Below are 24,794 nucleotides of genomic sequence, written 5' to 3'. Positions count from 1 at the left end.
AAATAATAATATCCTTCTATGACCAACTACAGTGGTTAACACCTATGTACCTTCCCGTACCTATGTATTATGTATATATTATGTTTATTTACACATTCCGTGTCTATCATTTTTGTTATCATAAACCTTGCTACTGAAGTTAAAACCAATAAATTTATCAATTGAATTGTTAATGAACAATAAGTTCGTGTAGTTATCTATTCTATGGACTATGGTGTAATATTATTATTTTCGTTTAGTCTGTACAATTATACCTATATTATAGTGTTATTCTCCACTCCAGTATGTCTGGGTTCTGTACTTCTGTTTACTATTGCAAGGAAAGTTAATAATTTGTTAATGTTTTTAAATTAATATCAATTGCACCGCAATGGCTGCAGTTGCTCATGGACCGTGTTCTATATTACGATTCGAACTATTAAATAATTAATATTGACATATAATATTGTACATATATATTATATTTTACATCTAACATAAAATCATCTATACAGTAGGTAACTAAATATTTTGTATTGCAAAATCACCTTGGATCATCCAAGGCTGTCTTGGGTTTTGTTTTTCATAATTTTTGTGTAATATTTTATTGTAGGTATACATTTTATTATATTATTTAAAATAAATAACTACAATTTTATTGTTTAGAATTCATTAATAATGGAAGAACGAAGGGTAGTTGATTATTTTGTAGTAGTTGGAGCAACTAATGAACAATCTCAAGATGATACTAACTCTACCCATTTAAAGCAAAGTTTATGTTCTGATTTACCGCCAATTACTGATTTAGCTGTAGTATTTCCTTCACTTGGTGAAAAGGTACCCCCTGGTTTTACACTTATAGAGACAACTCCTACTGGTAAGTATAATTAATAGCTTAATTAATTGAATTTACCTAAAATCGTTTCAATTTTAGGCCTAGTAGCAGATTTAAACCATGGAAGTCTTAGAAGTCCAGAAGTATTTTTATGTTACCAGCGTGGACGTCATAAACCTCCTATTGTTGATATTGGGTAATTAAAAATAAAAATATATTTTTTGAAATTATCATCATCATTATTACCCACTTTAAATTATAACTTATAATTTGTTTTATAAAATATATATACTAAATTGGTTATTATTTTTGTTTTCTTATACTTTTAGTATAAGTTGAATCATTAAAAACATTTTACTATCTTTATTGATTTATACTAGCTCTCCAACTACCCTTATTATACTAAATGAACAATACGTATAAGAGGAGGTTAATTACTTCAACCTAATGAAATTTGATATTACTTTTTAGCCATGTATTTGAATTAAAATTAAATGTCAATTAACACATCTGGAATGTTTGAATATTTTAATAATTTTATAAATCAATAAATAATATTTCTCGCTAGAAAACATAACTTTTTGCCTTACTTTTTGAATAAACTCTGTTTACTACAGATTCGAGGATTAACGCATGAATATAATGTAATATATTAATTACTAGCTGACTCAAAGTTATTAAATTTTTTTTTTTTAGCTTAAATTAATCAGTTGACCTGGGTATAAATATTATAAAATATTAAGTAAATTATAAAAAAAAGAAATAATATTTTCAGTTCTTACATCATTAAATTTATATTCTATATAAATGTGTGGAATTTTTTTCAGTATTATGTATGATGGCAAAGAAAGGGTGTTACATGATGCTAAAGTCTTAAAAACAAGTGTTAGTGGACAAATAGCAAATATTAATAACTCTACATCATCACGTACATTTATAACTTATCGAAGAGCATCACCTACTGCACCATGTAATATTTTAGCTGTTTCACATGTATGTGTAGTTATAACCAGTCGAGGTGAAACACCACCACATGCATTTTGTCTAATACACAAAAATCTCAATAAAGGTATGGTTGGATCAGATGTCTACTTATGTTACAAAAAATCTGTTATGAAACCTAAGTCCATCACCTATAAACCAGGTAAAAACTACTTCTATTTACTAATTTTTAAATCTTAATATAATTATGTACATTTACCTCAAGTTTTGAAATTTATTTAATGTGCTCGTTTTGCAGTTATTACTGATCGATATCCTAAGACAGATAGAGATTACTTTCATCTTTTACCTTCTGTAGCTTTATTTTGCTTACCAATGGGAGCCACACTTGAAGCATGGCCAAATGAAGCATCTCAACCAGATCCTATATTTTCAACATTTGTTTTAACTGTTAGCGATGCCTCTGAAAAAGTATGCATTTAAAGATTATACAATAGTATATCTTTAAGAAAATCACTTAATACAATTTTTAATATTATATTAATAAATTTTGTTATAATTAGGTGTATGGTGCAGCAATTACTTTTTATGAAAAGTTCAATGGAAAACTTTCTGTTGAACAACAAAAATTATTAGGTTTAAAAGATTCAAATGAGTTAAAAAAAGGAATCAGTTTACATGCTAATAAGAGTGTGTGTGTTTTATCACATTGGCCTTTTTTTGATACTTTTCAAAAATTCTTAATGTTTTTACTGAAAACTTCTCTTGATGAACAAATACCTATACCTATTGAAAGATATATAACACATTTAGTAGATGAAGTACCATTTCCTTCTCCAGAAAGACCGCAGATACTTGTACAGTTATCAATGGATACTCAGCTTATATTAACTCAACCAGAAGATCTGCCTATCCCTAGAAGGTGATTTACTTTTTTTATTAAAATTATTTTACTTACAGAAAAAAAAGTATTGAGTACCTAATAATAGAAACTCTTAATAGCATACATTTTATATTGATTAAGTAAAGTTACTACTTACTACAATTAAATGTATTAAAAAATAGAATTCTTGCATAGACCTGTGTGATCTAATTTTAGTATTAGAGTTATATATATAATATATATTAAGTGGTTTCATTTTGTTTTGTTGTTATTTTTATACATGTTTGTTGTATTGTATTGTATTATTATATTTGTAATAGTATAAAATCCAAATTAATTAATAATATTTCATTTATATATTTTCAGTGGTGCTGGTTTTCATCAAATGATTATGAATTTACAACCTGATAATTGTCTTCTATTACTTTTGTGTGCTTTAACGGAACAGAAACTTCTCATTCATTCTTTAAGACCAAATGTTCTTACGGCAGTAGCAGAAGCGGTTTCCACAGTAAATAAATTAAACTAAAATATTAAATTATCATATAATATTTATAATTAATAGCATCATTTTGTTAACAAAAAATATGTTAAAAATAATTATTTTTATAATCAATTTTCAGCTAATATTTCCATTTAAATGGCAATGTCCATATATTCCATTATGTCCCCTTAGTTTGGCTGAAGTTTTACATGCTCCATTACCATTTCTCATTGGAGTTGATTCAAGATTTTTTGATTTATATGAACCGCCTACAGATGTAACTTGTGTGGATCTGGATACTAATACTATTACACTGTAAGGATAAATTTTAAATCTTATAATAAATAATATCATATATTTTTTTAAATTTATTGTTTTATGTACAAAGTTGTGAAGATAAAAAACATTTAACAATAAAACTACTTCCTAAAAAACCAACAAGGACCTTAAAGAATACTTTAGAAAAACTTAATGAAAAACTTGATGATCTCCAAAGAACTTATAAAGCTACGTCTAACAAAAGTATTGAAGATACTAATATCGATAGAGATTTTTTAAAAAAACGGAAAGAGGTAATAAATTTTATTTGTTATCTTATTATTATTTACAATTTAATTGAATATTAAGCTGTATTTTTACAGAGCTTGAAAATAAATCTAATTTAGCTTTTGTATTTTAAGTATAAGGTTGTTAAATATGTAGATCTATTTAAATGTTTACACATGTAGTATAGTATATATAGCTGCATAGTGATAATCGTTCAAAGTATTTGTCCACCTCGTCATTCATTTTTACTTAAAGTCTTATACATATTAATTATTAATTATTACTTATTACTAATTAACTTCTTATTCATAATTTGATCTTTAAAATATTTCTATAAATATTTTGTTTAGGAATATGAAATTAAAAATGTATATTGTCTTCCAATCAGTAAGAATCTTAAAAAAATATATTCTTCTACAATAACATTAAACTATCTAAAAAAATATTTTGAAAAAAGTTATACATTTTTAAAATAATGAGTATAAGTAAGTAAGTAAAATAGATCACTTATTTTATGACTCACTTATTATCTATGTATATTTTAGTTAGTAATGCATTAAGAATTTTATTTAAAAACAGAATTTTTTTCCACTTATGTAACAGTGATCTATACTTTGATAACACCCTACATCTCCTATCCACGAATAATATTTCATTATATTTTTCTATAAATATATAGGTTGATCTACATAGTATTTAACAATATTTTATTTCTAATCATATATTAATTCATTAAATATTAACTCTAAGCTGATAATGTATAAATGTTATATGCTTACTTTTACAGGGTGATTCTTTTAACAAAAGATACTCATTTTAAAAACTATTAATGTTTTTATTCAATATTCAGAAAAAATTGTTTCTTACTATTTTCATTATTATTATTTTTTGAATAACAATTTAATTTCTTATTTGGAAGCAAAATTATATTTCCATATCTGTTATTATGTAAAAAATAAATTTTTTAAAGAGTATTTAATTGGTTATAGCTAGGGTTTATAAATTGATGAATGGTATTCTAAAACGATAAAAATTATAAATAACACTATTGATCATAATTAATGATATTACTAAATATTAAATTACAAGTTAAGTAGTATCCTTTTTTTATGTAAGAGTTTATTAATGTTTTTTTTTTCACTTTTAAAAAGTATAAATAGTTTATCAAATGGATAGTATTTAATTATAATTAAAATTTATGATTTTAAATTATAAATATTTTTGTGATTTTTTTTAATCCAATAAAATCGTGATTTTTCTCTTAGTTTTGTGAAATATCCGAAATCATATTTTTATTATAAAAAATGATACTAAAATGTTTAAAAATTCCTTATTAATCAAAAAAATTCTTTAGATTTATATGATTTTGAATCACATTTTCAACTAGAAAAGCATAATTTAAGACAGTGGTTTCCAACCTCTCCTGTTCTACTCCCCCTTTAGAGATTTTAAAGTCTCACGCCCCCTCTTAAAAATTAAAAAAATTAAGTATATATTATGTATAAATTTTACTCTATGATGATATATTGCGCCTCCCCAGTTGTGTGTTGCCCCCCTCTATGGTTGGGAAACACTAATCTAAGACATTCCAAACAAAATTGAAATAGACAATATCAGAAATTTCTAAACCTTAGTTTACTAATGAAAAAAAAAAAGGAATTATAAACTCAATTTTTCTCATAAAAGTTTAAGACTATAATGACTAAAAAAAATTTAAGATTATGATTGTTCAACATTAAAAAAAAATCACCATATTCATAGTATATAGTAACATAGTTTGTAATAAAAATATAACATTTTGGTAAAAATATGTTTAAATATAAAATATTGTTGGTAGATAAAAATTAAACTCATATCAAATTACAAATTAAATTATGATATTTTCATGGATATATAGTTAACATTATAAAGTGATAAATATTTATTCATATATTATTATTTATTATGTAAAGTATTAATGTAGACAATATGTGATATTATGTAATGTGACTATTACCTTATCCATAATGAATGATAATTGTATTTATTTTCAGAGCAATTTTTTTATCAAACAACACTCAATATTTTAAAATCTATTAATGTTTTTGAAAATTATTTTCAGTCAAATAAAAAAATATTTAAAAAAATATTACCTATATTTTTTAAGATTTTACTATTTTGAATAACAATATATTTTATATTTTTGCTTTAAAAATTACAGCAATAAAAAATGTTTATAATAACGTTTATAGATTTTGAAATAATTAGAGTTCAGCTATAAAAGAATCACTGAGTATAAAAATATTACAATAAAAGTACAAATGTCAGTAAAATCTAACCTATACATAATAGTTTGGTCAAATGCCTAATGATTTTTGTCGTTCTGACTTTAAAAAACAAGATTTGGTAAATCTTAAGATTGACAACCTTTGTTGGTAAAAGTCCGAATTTTTTTACCAATTATCTGGTATTTTTTCTCTTGTGTACTCGTTTACAAAGAAAAAAAAAATAATTATTAATATTTGAGTAAATTAGGCACTATATTAGCTGATCCCTCATTGCATTGCCTGTAACAAATAAAATAACATCATTAGATTAAGTGTTTTAAAATTATAATGATTATTACAGCAAGTATGTAAGCTGTTTCAAAAAAAAAAAATCCGACCAAGAAAATTATTTTTCATTTTTACCCCTTTTTATACTGTTTAACTCGGTAAATACTTCCGTAATGAGTATCTACGTCATAAAACTACTAACCAAATTTCAAATTTATATATAGAGATAGATGTAGTATTTAATGAAATTTCTACCAGGCCGTTACCATTTCATCACGACACTTTTAGGGGTTGAATTTTGGGAAATACTTTTTATGGAGTCAGTGTGTAACCTATATTATCTTTATGATACTGTTTTAAAATAACTACTTAAATAATTTTAGCAAATGCACTAACCAAGGTGCATATTAAAATAAAATTTTATATCAATCATTTTTACCCCTTTTAATCCCTGTGGGGGTTAAATTTTGAATTTCTTAGTGGGTATCTACATCACAAAACAAAACTACTGTCTAAATTTCATACTCATAGCTTCAGTAATTCCAGTTAGGTGATGATGAATCACTTAGCACAAGTCATTATATAATACCTATAGACTATTAATTATATATTGTATATTTGTATTTTATTTATATATTATTATTACGAATTATTATACTGCAATTGAATTTGGAAATTTTCATTTCAATATGCCACTTAAAATACAATTTTACAAACATTAAAATGGTGTTGTTGCAACAAAAAATAATATAAATTATATGTATAAAGATACATAACTAATGAAAATTAATATGATGTATTGTTGAATGAAATCAAAAAATCAAAACTTGTTTTTGTTAAAAATCAATTCATTATCAGCAACTTAAAAGACTCAAAAAATGTTTTAAAAATTAAAAAAAAAATTACATAACATGTACATAAGTTTTTTATTGTACTTCATGTATTAATAAAAAAAAAAAAAAATTTGCTTACTGTTACACTGAATCACAAGAGCATGCTTCAGGTTTTCTAATATAAATTGTATGATATAACATTTTTCACTACACTGGTTTAATAATATATATAATTTATTAATATAAATTTAATATAATATAAGAACTGTAGATAAGAAATAGGTCATTTGGGTTTTCATCTATTGTTAGCATATAAATATTTTATGTTATAAATCTATAATAAAATTTTAATTTTAATTTTAAATTCAAAAACACCAAAAATGACTTAAAAACCCTTAAATGTCCTAAAAAATTAGAAAAATGACCTTAAAATCAAAAAATATGAAATAAAATTTCATACAGAAAGCTTCAGAAAAAATGCAAAGTGCATCGAAATCTCAGCATTAATAATTACATATAAATTATATTTAGTAGTATTTGGATAATAATATGTACAAAATAAAAATCTTAATTGAGAATAGTATTCACCATATAACTTTTCTTAACCATTAAGTGTATGATTTTTATTTTTAGCATGAATTAGAATTAGAGATTCAGGAAGCTTTTCTTCGTTTTATGGGATCTATATTAAAAGGATACCGATGGTATCTAAGGCCTATTACTAAAGCACCTACAGTTGGAGCTACAGATACAAGTTCATTGTTTGATTTGCAAGGTAATTATAGTAGAAATCCTACTGTGTCATAATATTTCATTTATGTAAGGATATAGTGTTTTTAGTTGTTGAAGAATTAAATCTTTCTTAATCATAATGTGTTATAGAAATATGATAATGGACTTTATTATTTAATAAAACTTATTGTATTTTTAAATGTTTAGGTTTTTTAAAATCCAGAGAAAAGGCAAATGTGAAATTTTATTCTCTTTTAACAAAAACTCAAATGTTTATAAGATTTATTGAAGAACGATCATTTGTATCCAATATGGATGCTGCTTTAGAATTTTTTGATGAGTGTTCTGAAAAAGTATTATTTAATTCAACAATTAATTTTTCTTAATTACTAAGTTCTTCAAATTGTATTCCAGATTGATTTAGAAAACTATGATACAAGACTGATAGAACTTGATACATGTGGTGAAAGTGAAAGAACTGTATTCATAATGCCACCAGAAATGAATGATTTACCATTTGATACTCTATATAATTATGAAGTAAGATACAATAATATATTCTAAGTTAAAATAAACTGTTAATTTACCAACAACGTTTTTATTTATTTAGAATGGATTTATCTTAAATCCTGAATTATTAAAGTGTAAAGAGTCTAAAAATTATTTGAAAGTGAAGAATGATGAACATCTACCTATTCCTGGGAGTCCAATGGCTAGACGTACTAAACATGAAGTTAAATCGGCTCAAAAGTTGGCCCGTAAATATTCTACATCTCCTAGTCTTTGGGCTAAATTTTTACTGGGAACTTGTTATAGGTAATGGTCTTCAAATATTGTCCCATAATTATGTTGTTACTCTTAAATGTATTACAATATTTACTTAGCATTAATTAAAAATAATTATTTTGTTATATTTTATGTTTCTATGTAGATTTGTCATTTTATATTATTCATCAACCCTATTTAATTTTTTTATTTTAGTAAACAATGAAATTTCATACTTGCATAATTTTAGAAATTTTAATTATAAATATAATCATGCTTTGACATATTTCATAAATAAAGCTAATAAATTGTATTCGCAAATGGTTTTATAATTAATCTAAATTTTAATTTACATATTCATTATTTTTTCTAGTTTATGGTTTATTCATTTACCAAGTCATATACTTCAATCTGAAGACCGTGCTACATCTACTCTACGTTCAGCATATGAGTTATTAAATAAATTTCAAAAAACTGGTGTACATTTATTGACTGATGAGGTTTGTCCATAAGTATTTTTCATACAAATATAACATTTATGGTTGCAAATGAAATAACTGATTTAAAATAACAAAATTAAGAATCTGATTGATTCATGAAAATATAAAATTCGTTATTGATATTTTTGACAGAATTTTTTTCAAATGCGATTAATTATCATTATATTAAAACTTAGATTAATACAGCAATATATTCAGTTTCAATTTTTTTTTCTATTTAAAATAATGATTATCGGTTACCTAATGTGATTTAAAGAATATTATAAAAAAAAATATTTTTATTAATTTAAAGCCACAGGAAAACTAAAAATTTTTAGCTGTAAGCTTTAAAATTACAATTACTCACCATTATTTATATTACGTGAACCTTTATCAAGATTACATAATCAGTTCTATAAAAATCAATAAACATATTTATAAATTAATTTAAAGTTAGGAATAAAACCCTTAGTAGACAATAGTCGTATGTGTTGCTTCATGTCAAAACAAAATGTATCAAATTATCCATCAATCAAAGTTGCCTTGAGCAAGATTTATGATTGAATTCATAATGGTGTGTTTATTAGAGTGAACCCCTTAATTTTTAATACTCTGGTTCAGTGGATTTTCTTTGCATAATCTTTAAAATCTAAAAAGCTCATTTTATTTTATTTAAAATTGAAAACAAAAACAAAATAAAAATGTATTTTAACTATATATTTGTTATGTTATTTAGGTTTGCTACAGGGTTATGATGCAGTTATGTGGTATTTACAATCAACCTATGCTGGCTGTAAAACTATTACTAGTAATGAAACGTTGTGGACTTCATCCTAATGCTATAACTTATGGCTTTTATAACAGAGCTTTGTTAGAATCTACTTGGCCATCTGATTTAAGAACACCTAGTCAATTGTTATGGAAAAAACTTAGGTAAGAATCTAATTTTGTTAATATAAATAATTATTTTTTTTTTTTTTTTAATTTTAAATATTCTAATATAGAAGTAATTATAGCACAAATTTAATTTCAATAAGGGGACGAGGTGACCGTGCGGTCTAAGGCGTCGGTTGCGGCGCAGCCGGTCGCTGATTCGATTCGCGATCACCGGGTGGCATTTTTCTTTGGGCAAGTCACGGTGTCCGGAGAATAAGTGCCGCCATCTCCCACCCCGGGGCATGGTAGAAACCTACGGGTGCCCCATTAGAAATTCTGCCACAATACACACATGTGTTTCCCCCTACCGTTCCCACAACCATACAGTAAAAACTGATACAAATTATACCCATCTCCATTAGCTTAAGTTGCCGCGGGTGTACTAATAAAAAAAAAAAAAAATTTCAATAACTATATTTATATAAATTAAAATTTTTAACTATTATATTTTATTATAGAAATGTGGTATTAAGTGCAGCATTATTTAAGAAGGCTGGAGCACAGAATAAAAAACGGAGACATTTGGAAGAGGATAAAAATTCCCATACCTCTTTAGAAAGTTTATCTACTACAGAGAAGCATTCTTCAATATCAAATAGTGAGTAACTACTTACTGATTTAAATTATTATTACTATTTATCATTAATGTGCATAAAAATATTATTTTAAATAGTTTGTGATATATATATTTCTTATGTTGGTGATACAATATTTCTAAAGTAGCTTTCTATTAAATATATTTTAAAAAAGGAAGTATATAAGTTATTAAATTAATTTATGTTAATTATTTAAACTTTAAAGTTAAATTTTATTTTATTTTGTTTTCAGCACCTAGAAAATTATCTATAAATGTAGAATCTAACTTTGGGCTGAGGAGTCGTCCTACTAATATTGTCAAACAAATATCCTTATCTACAGAAGATGAACAATCATGGAGTTCACAACAATGCAAGTATTTATTATGGATATTAATATACATAAACTCGAACCCAAACTGAAATTAATTTTTAATCGAACTTTTGAACATAAAAACTAAATTTTAAACAAAAATGTATTTTAATTTAACTGTTAAAAATTCATAACATTGGTACACAAATAAATATATTGTTCCTATAATAATATTAATATTATATTTGATTTTTCTCAACTAAAATGTCTGATTTTTAAGTTTTCGAAGTAACATATAAAATGTAAACTGGTATTAAATATATTTTTACTTACAAATTAAATATTATTTTATATATCTAAGAATTGTATTATTATATTTATATAATAACTTTAATATTTAATTTCGTTCAATATGTAGGAGAATTAAAAACACGTAAAAAATTGGAAAACCCTATAGTTTTACCCAGTATATTATACAATTTTGATAGCTCAATTATCTGTACAACCTTAAAAATATCAAAACTATTTTTAATAAAAATGTATTTTTTTAGTTGAAAGTAGTGCTGGTCTCTTGATGACTACTACTTGTTCAAGACCAAGTTCAGCTTGTTCAAAACAAAATAGTGATTCAATATCCATTGAGAGTGAATCTGATTTAAAAAGGTATTTACATATTATTTTTCAATATTTTTTCATCCATTATCAGCAGTATTTTTAGTTATTAAAGTGCGAATAATCAGGTAATCTTTTTTATGTAGTAGTTTTTTACAGTAGATGTTTGAGAATTGAGAATTATTTATAATTGTTGGTAGACTAGTTTAAAATAATGTAGGTAAATTTTTGTAAATAATAAAGAAGTAAAGGTTTGCTATTATTAATAATTTTTATTTTATAGAATATATTAATATTGTAATGTTCTTTGTATTCATGCTTAACTTGTTTCTTATAAAATTAAAATTCAATATATTTACAATTCTACAAATTTAATTTAAAACAATTTATGTATACATTTATAAATTATAAATTTAAAATTCAACCATCAGTTGCCTAATTAGAAAAGCAAAATAGTGTAATATTTTTTTTCAGAGGCCGTAGTGGGTCTCTAACAGATGAAGTTCGTCTTCAAATGTCACCAAGAAGACATCATCATTATCAAAATTCATCTGAATTACTGAAATTATTAAAACGGTAAGTTGTTAGTTAATCGGTTAAGTAATCAACACTTTGATTATAGTGCATTTAATCAGTAGTCATTTGTAAATAAATGTTGTTTTTATAAATATATATCATATATATTTTTTATAGTTCAAAAAGTTTTGGTAATGATGCTCAAATTCTGAAAAATCTTAATGATCTTAAATACCAAACTGATTTTAAAAATGGCATATCTAAGAAGCTTGTATTTGATGGTCTGAAATCTTTTGAGTCTTCATTAGAAAATCTAAATGAAGAAAATACTCCAAATCGATTTGCTGAACCAGCTCAGCGAACTCCAGTATTTGAAAATGATCCTTTGGGGGCATTTCAAGAACCATCAGAACCTATTCCTAATATATCTGTTACTGTTCCAAGAGTAAGGTCTGGTATTGAGCTAGACCGTAGTGGCTCACCTGTATTATTTCGTGAATGGAGTAATATGCATCGTAGTGCTACATATAGTGAAGATGTAGGTAATGTTGAAAAACATATACAAAGATCATCGACCATGCCAACCCATGGTACTAACGAACAAGATTATCAACAAAGTCCTATCAAGTCTGCTTTAGGATCAGCATTTAAAATACCCTTTTCGTAAGTAAAAAACTACTGTTAAAGAATAACTTAATTTGTAAGATGAAATTTACATATATATATATTAATAAACTAATTAGAAAAAATCAATATGTATATGTGTATAGTGTGTGTAATGTAAGTACCTAATATAAAATGTTTCCAGACATTTTACATTTTTATTATATAAGAAATTTAAAATGGTACTTTTATACAACCAAGTGACTAAATTATCATATTAAGACAATGCTGATCAAAAACATTTAATTAATTTAATTTTTTAATCCCTTTGGATTCACTCAAATTCAGAAGTTTATGCTAATGTACTAATGTTAAGCATGTTTACATTTTGTGTTATTTAAATTTTATTTTTAATAATTTGGTATTTTAGTTATTAATTAGAAATTAGTTGGTTGTAGTTTATTCTGTATTATTTTATTTTTAATTAGTTCGCAGATTTTTTTTTGTGTAGTAGTTTTAGTTATTTTTTAAATTTACAGTCAGTATACTCCAACTAAATTTGCGTTACCGCGTAAGTCTGACTTCCGTATGGGTACCAACATAATTGAAAATGCATTCACTAATCTCAGGTAAAGTATTATTTGTTATTTCATAATTCATATTAATATTTAATTATAAAATGGTTACAAATTGTAACATAATTGTATTATATATAAAATCCATGCAATCCTAAGTTGTGCATTATATAAATTATAAATAATGTATAATTTAAAATAAATAGTATATCCTTTATATTATTCAAAATAATAAAATCATTTTATTAAAGAAGTATAACTTTGTTATATAAATATTATTAAAACTATTAAACTATACTTCTTTTATTACATAAAAAAATTAATTGTTAAAATTTTTTTTAGTTCATCAAGTTTTTCTGGAAAAAAATCAAATGAACTTCTAATTGGAGGATTAACTAGTTTAAAAAGTGCAGCAAATACAATGGTGAAAAAATTTGATGAAATCAAAGAAGCAATATCTACGAATAATACCCCCATAAAAGACTATGTTCAGTTTAGTATAGATTTTATTTTAATTTAATAAATAAACATTAATTTTACAGTAACAATTTATTTATACTTAAAAAAAACTTTCTACAACACTAAAAACTAAAATTATAATAATAATTATAATTATGATTGTTTGATTATATTTTAATTACATATATTGTGTTTTTAAAATATTTAGATGCCAAAGGGAAGAAGAAAATTGGAATGGAGATGACAATGATCAACAGTCAAATGAGCCAAGTGTTAGACGTAAAATATCTAGTGAAATATCTTCCCTTGGTGTTGCTCAACATTTAGATTCATGGAGTTCTAATTTAATTGATCTTTTTACTGATGGTAACAGGAAAAGTAGTTCTACAAATATGAATTCTGGTAAAAATATCTTTCACTTCAAGAACATAATTATTACTTAAAATACATACTGTATAATATATATTATAATTTTATACATATATATACACTATACATAATTCTTATTGAATTAGGTTGTGCAACAATGGATTCATCACAATTAAGTTTATTTCAAGAAAAACTTTATAGACATTCTAGTCATACACCTGAATTGGTTGCTTTAGAAATTGTTATGACCACATGTTCAAAATGTCACAACTGTGGATGTCTAATGTTTGATGAAGAAATTATGTCTGGTTGGGTTCCTGATGATTCTAATTTGAACACAAAGTAATTATCTAACCAACTATTATGTGTATTAAAATGCTCAAGATTTTTTTTTGTACGTTCTACTATAGATGCAGACTATGTATCAAAGAAGTAGTACCATTTTTAACTGTAGATGTAATTGACTATCGATCCAAAAATAGCAATGTAACTGATGAAAATTGCAAAATTAACCAAGAAAATATAGATTTACTAACAGAAAACAATACAAGAGGTATTTTATGGATCATTTTTTATTTGTTTATTTGAATAATAGTGATGATATAATTTTAATTATTTAATTCCCAGATTAATAAAACAGTTAAGTATTTTTCAATTATTTCTTATTAGTGAATTATTTATTTACAGATATGACAAATAATGGATATAAAACTGATACAATAACAGTTCCTTATTTAAATCCACTTGTTTTGCGCAAGGAACTAGAGTCTATTCTTGTGGCCGAAGGTGATATCTCGTTAATACACTCTAAGTTTGCCGATGAACATCCTATAATATATTGGAATCTTGTAAGAACTTATAATAATTTAGTCATTCATTTGTAATATAACATCAATTTAATTACTTTTAAGGTTTGGGTATTTGAAAGAATAGCAGTACCGTCACATATTTCTGGTTTATGTTTAAATGCAAATTGTGTATTGGGTGATAGAGATATCATTGATTTCCATGATATTTGGTTAGCATGTGATTCATCCAATATTTTGATAACAACTCTGTGGGACAATCCTAAACTATATGATGATATAGGTTCTCCTATGTACGCTTTCTGGTCTGATGAAGAGTCGAAGGAGAGTTGTTTAATTAGTGCTTTGGTCACTGATCGCAAAACAGTACCTAAGAAGTAAGTAGTTAAAAATATCATAATGTTAAAACAATTATAATGTTCTTTAAGTTTGATAAAAAATGATTAGTGGTAAAACTTGAGTATTCAGATACAGATGTTGGATAACATTTATTATGGATATTAATAAAAGATGATACTATTAAAATTCAATATTCTTGAAAAATCAATTACAAAATTTTTGGGATTTTAGAAATGGTATTTCATGTTTAGAACATCATTTTTAAGTACTTTATTTTTATATATTTTTAAAAAAAATATTTGTATTATTTTATTTTATCTTTAATTAATAATCTAATCAAGAGACGTCAATTAATCAAAAATAATGTAATTTTTCCTTAATTACAATTATGATTAATCATCATTAATCTCCAACAATTTTTATGTAAAATAATCATTTTCAATGTTATTTCAGTGTTATGTCAAAAATTATAGCAAACATTCGGCGTAATAATCTGACAGATCCGCTCAAAAAACTAGCTCTCGAGAGGAACAAATTACGAGGAAATGATTTAACGCATAGTCATTCTCTATACAGGGACATCCTATTTTTAACAATTACAGCTATTGGTCGCGAGAACATTGATATTAGTTAGTATCTAGTAATAATTAAAATTTTTTTTTGTAAAAATGGTATCACATACTCTACATTATGTAATTATTTCTATGTGTTTTATATTACCCTATGATCATTAATATTATTTATTTTTGGAATATATTTACTTAAAATATTTCTTATTTCAGGTGCTTTTGATCAAGAGTATTTAATAGCTTTTGAAACTATATCAGAAAATGATTCAAAATTATTATTAAAATGCGATTACCCATTATCAGTTGGAAGTCAGTATTGTCGTCATTTGTTTAAGGAACTTGAGCTTTCAAATTACAAGTGATAATTCAACTACTTTATTTTAAAACACTTATAAATGTATTTTGTGTATTAATGTTATCTGCTCATATTAAATTATCGAAGTTATAATAATGGATGTAGTTTTCTACAGACTTCTACTCTATTAAGAATAGTCAATTATTGACTTTTAATAATTGTTAGTTTTTGAATTATTTGTTAATAATTGTATCATGTTTTTTAAGTTATACATGGTATCTTTTTTTACAGATGTATATAATTATTATATGTTAAATGTTGCGATTTCTATGTAACAATAAAATAACTCTATCAATTAATCGTTTTTGTCAATTCTTTATTTATATATATTCACATTTTATTTTCTAATCAATATTTGTGAAATATTATATTATAATCAAATATGTAGCCTCATTATTTCAAAATTAAGTATATTTTATATGTTTTTCAATCATGATGTAAATTAATGATTGGCAACCTTTTGGACTCTCAGATCAAATTCAAAATTTAAAAATAGTTTCATGGACCAAACTATACAAATAAAAAAAAAAAAAATATTTTAATTTAAAAAAAAATTAATTAATAAACAATAAATGTATGAATACAGCTTTTAATAAAAAAAGTAGGCAAGTGAGTATCACTCTATAGTCTATACCAAGTGTTGAATAGGTCACTGTAATCAGTGGCATAATTATGACTTTGTTCTGGGGGGGGGGGGTGATACATAATTTGTTGGTTAAACATAAGTGGGGGGCTCAATAAGTCAAAACATTAGAAAAAAAAGGCTTTGGGAGGGATCTATTCCCATACCCCCCCACTAACTGTAATGGGTATGTTCAATTTGAATTCAATGATATAATATCATTGTACACAAAAAACAATTTTGAGTATTGTCCGACGGATAACTTATGTATTAAAGTAATTTATTTTATTTTCAGTAATACCGTTTTATTGTACTTAATATATTATTAGTATTTAATTAGTAATTATCAGTTATCACAATAATATATTATACCATATTAAATTAACTTATATAACTTAAAATATCATGTTTCTGTAATATTACTGTAAAACAGTAAAAATAGATATGTACATAGTAAAGATAATATCTTTTAAAAAAATGTAATTTTAGAGCATTTTCAAATATTTTATGTTTCATATTCATCTCAACTAAAATTTAAAATATCATAAAATAACCAATGAGAGAACACAACTTATGTTCTTAATTAAAAGTTTGATAGTAGGTCAATTATTAACGCTACTACCAAACTAAAAGCACATTATTGCAACTGGTGAACGGAAATTCACTATGTAGTACTTGTGTAAGATGGAGATACATATTATGTGGATGCAACATCTTCAAGTTGATGACTTAATGAATTAAATTATTTCTGTTGAGTATAACATATCAATGTGAACAACTAATTTAATTTTTGAATAGTAGTCTAACTGGATTGTACATATAATCAATGATCTAATTTACATTAATTTTATAACCTATAGGCTATCATCAATTAATTGGATTTATTTTTCCGTTAACTTTTGTTGTTGTACATTATTTTAAATTCTAATATTAACCTAGTTATTAATATATGATTGAATAATAATATAAATAATCAATTGAGTTAATAATAATATGCCTGCTTTAATAAATACCTGTTTTTACAGAACTCATAAAAAAAACCATTTACTCATTTTATAATAACCAGATCTAACATTAACTCAAATTTACTACATTATTATCACTAATGTTTTAACATTTAAATTTGAAGTAAATATCTAAATTGCTGATACCATCTATATAAAAACCAAATAACAAGTAAATTTATCTATTTTGTTTTAAAAGAGTTATTTCCATTTTCTTACTGAATTGCTATTATTGAATAGTAATGCACAACAAAGTCGCATTTCAATATCAAACCAATTTAACCAATCTTGATATGACAAAAATAATAATCGATAATGAATTACGACATTGTTGTTCATCACTAAAAAATATTCAACATTTAATCAACACCAATAAGTAATTTTAATTTTTGTTTATAATAATATAATATTGAAAACTAATTTTTTTTATACTTTTTTAATGTAAAGAAATATTATTTAAAAAAAAAAAACTGTCAATAAATTTAGTTCAAAGTGTTGTATTGAGTGATGAGTATTTTTTTTTAACTTTCTTAGTCTTAGTCCAATTATTAAAAATTATAACATTCTTGTTTGTTTTTTTTATATGACAATATATCAATAGCAACGAACCAATATTGATAACGAAAAACATATTGAGCATCATTTTATATCCTATACAATGGATAGAGCCACAGCTCAATATTTGGATGCACACAATAGCAACGAATCATGAGTTATGTGACATTTTCTCAATAGCAAGAGGATATGTAGTATCTACACTTTCTCTCACAGAAAGAAAATAGTTCAATATTTCTCAAATTTGAACAAAAAATAACAACAAATCTATGATTAAAAAAATTGTTTTATTTAATCATTTCTATTTTTTACTGCTCTTTGTGCCAGAACTAGAGACAGATGATTGAGACATAGTACGTTTACGGCTTTGTTCGGCACGTTTCTTTGCTAACTTTTCCTTTTGTCTGTGTGCAAGAAGCTTGGCATATTCAGTAGCCTGTTCTTTACGTTTCAAACAACGCTTTTTCTTTAGTGCCAAATTATGACGTTTACGCTAAAAATCAAAATTTTATAATATTATAATATTATATTTTTTAAATTAATGAAAAGCTTTAATTCAAGAATAAGTACCTGAAGACGGACAGGAGTAATGAGACGTTGGATTTTTGGGGCCTTGAAATGCTGTTTTGTCTTTCCTTCCTTAATTGGCAAAGGTCTTTTAATGACATACTTGCGTACATCATCTTCTTTTTGCAAGTTGAACAACTTACGGATCTTGTTGGCACGCTTAGGCCCAAGACGCCTCGGGACATTTGTGTCTGTTAATCCAGCAATATCCTAAAAAGTTTTGACAGTTAATTTTCATCGATATCAAAATATAGGTATCTTATTATTATAAAAAACTAGATAGTAATATAAGTTAAATGTTTACATTAATATAAATTTATGGTGTATCGTTTATACACTAAAAATGATCAACAATAACCATTCTTAAAACATTAAACGAAAAATAATTTCCCGTCATTCCGATGTCAAAATATTATTTTAATAAATCAACAGGAAAATGTCGGGTTCAAAAGAAAATATTTAAATGATAAAACTTGATTTAATTAGAGTAAGGTTTTTTTTAGAAACAAACAAATATTTTATATATTTTGAAATACTTGGCCATTAACACAAGATTTCCCATATAATTAGTTAAATACACTAGAAGACTTTAAATGTAACGCTTATACACTAACAATGATTAATAATAGAGTAATCATTCTTAAAACATTAAACGAATATTTATTTCCCGTCATTCCGATGTCAAAATATTATTAGAAAATAAATCAACAGGAAAATGTCGGGTTCTAAAAAAATGTAGTGCATAAATTGTACAAAAGAGTAAGAAAATTTCACTTTTAAATAAATTTTGAATTACTTGGAATATTAAAATTAAACACAAGATAAACATAATTTGCTTAACATAGGTAAATAGTTAATCATAATAGAGCATTCAATTTGTATGTTAAATGTAACGCTTATATACTATCAATGATTAACAATAGAGTAATCATTCTTAAAATATTAAACGAATATTTATTTCCCGTTATTCCGATGTCAAAATATTATTAAAAAATAAATCAACAGGAAAATGTCGGGTCCCAAAAAACTGTAGTGTATAAATTATACAAAATAGGAAAATTCCAGTTTAAAAATGTAATAAATTTTAAATTGCTTGGAATACTATAGCTAAATACAAGATTACAATAGATCACTTTATAGTTTGACACAATGGAGTAATTATGTTAAATGTAACGCTTATACACTAACAATGATTAACAATAAGGTAATCATTCTTAAAAAATTTAACGAATATTTATTTCCCGTCATTCGGATGTTAAAATATTATTTTAAAATAATAAACAGGAAAATGTCGGGTCTTAAAAAATAACTATATTAAAAAAATCATAAATTTAAGCAATAAATACCTTTTCTCCTTTTTTGACAACAACCAATGATAAAACACTAAGATTGGAATCAACAATACATCCACGAACAGATTTCCTCTTACGTTCACCATCCCTTCTAGGACGGTAACACGAATGTCCCTTAGATAATAATAAGCGAACTCTGACATTAGAGAGAACACCTTGTTTCATTGGAAACCCTTGCTTGTCATTGCCTCCAGAAATTTTTAGCACATAACCTTTCCATTCATCACCGAGTATATCAACTTCAACTTCGGTTCCAATACGTTTTTCATAGAATACACGCAACTTGTGCTCATCTACAATTTCAAACAGCTTTTGGCTGCCTGTTGCTGGATATGATACATTTAACTATTAAATAAAAAAAAAAATTAGTTAATCGACAAACAAGCAACAATGATATTATGTAAACCTAACTCATAAAATGTTTTTAAATTTTAACTTAGTATTTAGTTAGTATTTTTAGGTAAATTATGTAACAATACATACAGTACCTAACTACGTGAAATATTAGTTATCAAATAACAAATCTAGAAGTATCTAATATGGGTAAATGTAACATTTCAAATATGTTTTGCAAATTCCACTATAATTGTCATTAAATTATTGAACAGAATTTTGAAAAGAAAATTGTTGAAAAAGTCGACTATTTACAATAAATCGTGTTAGGAAGTTGCGTCAAAGAAATTAAGAACAAATAGTTAGAAGTCAGCATAATATCTTTGAAACCTAATTAACAATTAATACATGTAACTAATAAAAAAAAATAGAAAACACTAATGAGTAGCATATAAATTACAGTACTCAATACCAGAGGGCTATAGATCAAATATTTCAAGAAATAAAAATTATTATTTTTCTGTTAGTTGCCGGTACCATGTTATGATACAACTTTTTCGACTTTATCCAATTGCATCTTAATAAATATCAATTTTATACAAATCAAAACTCGCATAAACGATAAATAATATATTTAAGATTTAACATTACCTTCATGTTGAATCCTGGTTAATAGCCCAACACAATCCAAAAATTAAATACCATAAAACATTTTCGAGAATGACATCCGAAACAAAAAGGTAAGCAAAATGTTTTGAGAGACTGTCCACGGAAAATATTGATAAGTGAGGTTAGGCATTACACTATAATATAGTGTAGCCAACTGTCCTATTTTAAGGATACGTTGAAATAGTGATAAGGAAAAAAATATTCATCGCTGCCAACTTTAAAGCCTTAAAGGTAAATATTTAATCAATCTTGCTCAGTTCTATTCTGTGGTTATTCCTTCAAACTCAAAGATTACCATTTTAAATTTTTTCCAATTCATATTTTTTATTCTATTTAAACTTAAATTAAAAGGAACAAGACTACTTTACCGGGCGAACTCATTTTTTAATTTTTTTTTTTTTTAAATAAGGGTGTTTTAACGAGTTAAGAATGATGATGCTTAAATAAATTGGCGGAAATGATTAGTTTTTAAGTTATGACGATTTACAATTATTACTGTATATCGTATATACGTTAAATACCTCAATAATTACGCGATTCGAAAATCCATTGTCGTAGTCTAGTGATAACTAACTCTTACTAATGCCTTCCAGATCAGGGCTCAATTCCGCGAACAAAGATTTAATTTTTGCACTTTTTTTAATAAATTATTTTACGGCGATCTTATTTTTTCAAATGCAAAAAATGTGACTGCACTTGTTTCGGCTCTCGTCGCTACGCTCTTCGGCACCGTCGCGCCACTCCGCACAAATCGAAAATATCCCTCGATTTGCTATGCAACGCTACCTCAAGTAGGTATTGGGTTAAAATGCATTTAAAAAAATGTAAATATGTAAAATGCATAAAATTTGACTGCGCGTGTTTCCGTACTCGTCGCTCCGCTCCGCACAAATCGAAAATATACCTTGACTTGCTATGTAACGCCACCTTCAGTAGGCATTGGGTTAAAATACATTTACTAGGGTACTAATTTTATAATTCAAAACAGTAAAAATAATTGCGAAAAATCTCCAAATTAAGTAATTACTGAGATATTTAATATATGTATATGATACAAAGTAATAATTTTAAGTCGTCATAACTTAAAAACTAATGATTTCGGCCAATTTATTTTAGCACCATAGTTCCTAACTCGTTAAAATACCAATTTTCAAAAAAAAATTGAAAAAATAAGTTCGCCCGATTAAGTAGTCTTATACCAAATTAAAATACAATTGTTAAAATAAAAATATAATATAATATTGTATTTACGTATTATAAAATATGACATATGTTTTGATTTAGTTATTTAATTGTTTAAAGCTATAAGTAATAAAAATATTAACATTTTTGCTATTTTTGCAAAAATTAATTTATGTATTGATGTTCTTACTCTACTCACAAATGGTAATTATGTTTTAAAGTTTTTTACCATCTCACTAAGTCGTTTGCTCTTTTTACCAAAACTCTAATAACAATACCTAGAAAACACTTGATATGTATTCGATGAATAGAATGATACGTCTTGGGGATGAGCATTCATACCTATTCTAGTAACGGTACCTACTTTTTATTTTTATTATACTTGTATCATATTACCAATATTACCTATAATAAAACAAAAAAAGTTTGGTATGTTTAACATAGGAACCATAGATAAGTATACCTTTAGAACTAGAACTCAAAATGGCCATCGACATCAAAGGTGTTATTATTTTATTAAACGATTTTGTTGAATACCTGTATTCCATAATAATTTTTTCATACAAAATGTTTTGTATTTAATATTTTATAATTAATTATTACATGCCATTTAAAATTAATTTAACCTAATTAACCATTTATTTGAATGATATAATTTTACTGACAAATTGGAATTTGAATTTACCTAGGTATTATAAGGTATTATAGGAAATTTTACTCAAGATGCCCGGTCCCAAGGTAAATATATTTTGGATTCTCACCCTATTGTGGAACTTTTACGATGTTTTATATTTATAGTACATTAGTACCTATATGGCTGTATTTACTGTATGTTGCAGGTTAAGTACAAGATACTTAAAAATCAGTATCGTTATACTAAATAGATACAATAGACTCTTGACTTTGGAGTATCAAGTCATAGAGATACAAGATGCAAGATGTCAAGACTCAAGATACAGTTATACCTAAGATACTGCCCAACCCTGCAACCATGATGTATACAGTATAGTTATTACTTATTCCTTATTTGACAATACGAAAAAAAGAAACAAATAACAATATTATACACGCATATTTGTATATACAAACATTACAAACAGTTATTTTCCGCGGTCGACTTATTAGTATTTCAATATATATATAAATATATATTATATACTCAGCAGAGGCGAATTATCCAGACATGCTCAGCATGATTAAGAATACAAAAATAATTATTATAAATATAAAAATTATTTTGTCATCAATAATATATCATGAATTTAAAAACATCATAATGTATAACAAACATTTCTTTTAAACACATGAAATTATTATCTGTTATACTTGTCTGTGTTTATTTTGATCATAACATTTATTAACAGAGCATGCGATAGCTGTGTGCGCAACTGCGCAAGCTATGCAACGCGTGTTATTGCTGTGAAATATTGTTTATTCCGGGACTCGCTTCACCATCAATCGCTGTACTAACCACCCAAGCCCCATGGCCAAGCGTATGCTCAATGTGTTGCGCTTCGCCAATGATTTATATTTAATTTACGTGTATGAGGTGTGGCAATTGTATTAATTTTTATTAATTTATAAATAAATACAAATGTCTATATTGTTTATTAATTATAAATTAAATAAAACTATAGATTATAAATTATAATACATTATGATAAATGAGCATGCCCATACTCCAGTCAGCATTCGCCACTACTATGTATACAACTACGAAATACTATTTAGTATTTCTGTATGGTACTAATGGTATTACCATTATGGTAGTGTATCACTTAAACATTTTTGTTGATTTTTTGTCAATATAAACAAACAATATAAATACCGGCGTTGGAATTGCCGAGGGACGAATAAGAGATAGCATTAGCGAACGAGAGAGAGCTGAGCGTGTCAGGCATCGAGCTCACGAAGACCCCGCTAACTCGTCGCTCCGCCCACGGTTAGGTTTGGAAAATATGTGCGCCGATGACTTAACGTCGTGCACTTTATCGTATACGAGTATTAACATAATCTAAATCCTATATAATATGTCGTCGCCGTCATCCCGTCCGAAGGTTTTTCTATTTAAAGAGTTTAAGACATCTCCCCCTACCATATAAATTATTGTTTGATATTGATAGTATGATTGGTGATTATCATTAAACAAATGATAATTTTTCCATCAAACAACTAAACTAAATGGTCGAAAATAAAGATAAAAGTATTTTGTTGAAAGTAACTAATAGGTATTTTATTTCACGTCTTTGATTAATTTGTTGAAGGTTGTTTTACGTGGGTATACACCGGATACCGCATATACCCTACAATTGCTTGGTAATATTGGATTTGAAGGCAAAAGTCTTTTATTAAATAATAATAATAGAAAAATATTTTTTATATACAAATTTGTTTCATTTAATAATTTAATATCTAAGATGATGTTTGGCTTTTTTATTTTTGAGATCTGATAGTTTTACACACAACTTATA

General features: G+C 25.4%; 2 protein-coding genes across 5 annotated transcripts; one reads left to right on the top strand and one right to left on the bottom strand.

The window, feature by feature from the left end:
• The first annotated feature begins 186 nt into the window (after positions 1-186).
• Positions 187-16,339, top strand: LOC114127571 (DENN domain-containing protein Crag). 4 transcript variants are annotated; one of them, XM_027991870.2, is made up of 29 exons: positions 187-493; positions 646-856; positions 914-1,010; positions 1,642-1,958; positions 2,055-2,227; positions 2,320-2,678; positions 3,006-3,150; positions 3,263-3,438; positions 3,512-3,695; positions 7,670-7,811; positions 7,976-8,121; positions 8,183-8,308; positions 8,379-8,584; positions 8,907-9,033; positions 9,749-9,945; positions 10,407-10,546; positions 10,777-10,896; positions 11,388-11,499; positions 11,923-12,024; positions 12,142-12,627; positions 13,107-13,196; positions 13,485-13,634; positions 13,810-14,003; positions 14,117-14,312; positions 14,381-14,523; positions 14,658-14,818; positions 14,882-15,153; positions 15,569-15,744; positions 15,898-16,339. In XM_027991870.2, exons 2-29 carry the CDS (start codon positions 658-660, stop codon positions 16,044-16,046), a joined length of 5,085 nt encoding a protein of 1,694 aa, XP_027847671.2. In that variant the 5' UTR covers positions 187-493; positions 646-657; the 3' UTR covers positions 16,047-16,339. The 4 variants fall into 4 exon arrangements, with proteins under 4 accessions (XP_027847671.2, XP_027847662.2, XP_027847655.2 ...); XM_027991861.2 differs by having other exon boundaries at positions 187-497; XM_027991854.2 differs by having other exon boundaries at positions 187-588.
• Positions 16,340-18,488: 2,149 nt separating this feature from the next.
• Positions 18,489-21,291, bottom strand: LOC114127053 (40S ribosomal protein S6). The gene is made up of 4 exons (XM_027991153.2): positions 21,124-21,291; positions 20,134-20,484; positions 18,791-18,997; positions 18,489-18,713 (listed from the first exon to the last, which is right to left on the bottom strand). Exons 1-4 carry the CDS (start codon positions 21,127-21,129, stop codon positions 18,522-18,524), a joined length of 756 nt encoding a protein of 251 aa, XP_027846954.1. The 5' UTR covers positions 21,130-21,291; the 3' UTR covers positions 18,489-18,521.
• Positions 21,292-24,794: the final 3,503 nt, after the last annotated feature.

The sequence above is a fragment of the Aphis gossypii genome, chromosome 2, assembly GCF_020184175.1.
Source record: "Aphis gossypii isolate Hap1 chromosome 2, ASM2018417v2, whole genome shotgun sequence".
In the NCBI taxonomy this organism is placed as follows: domain Eukaryota; kingdom Metazoa; phylum Arthropoda; class Insecta; order Hemiptera; family Aphididae; genus Aphis; species Aphis gossypii.
The sequence above is the reverse complement of the archived record's forward strand: the minus strand, read 5'-3'. Positions and strand labels throughout refer to the sequence as shown.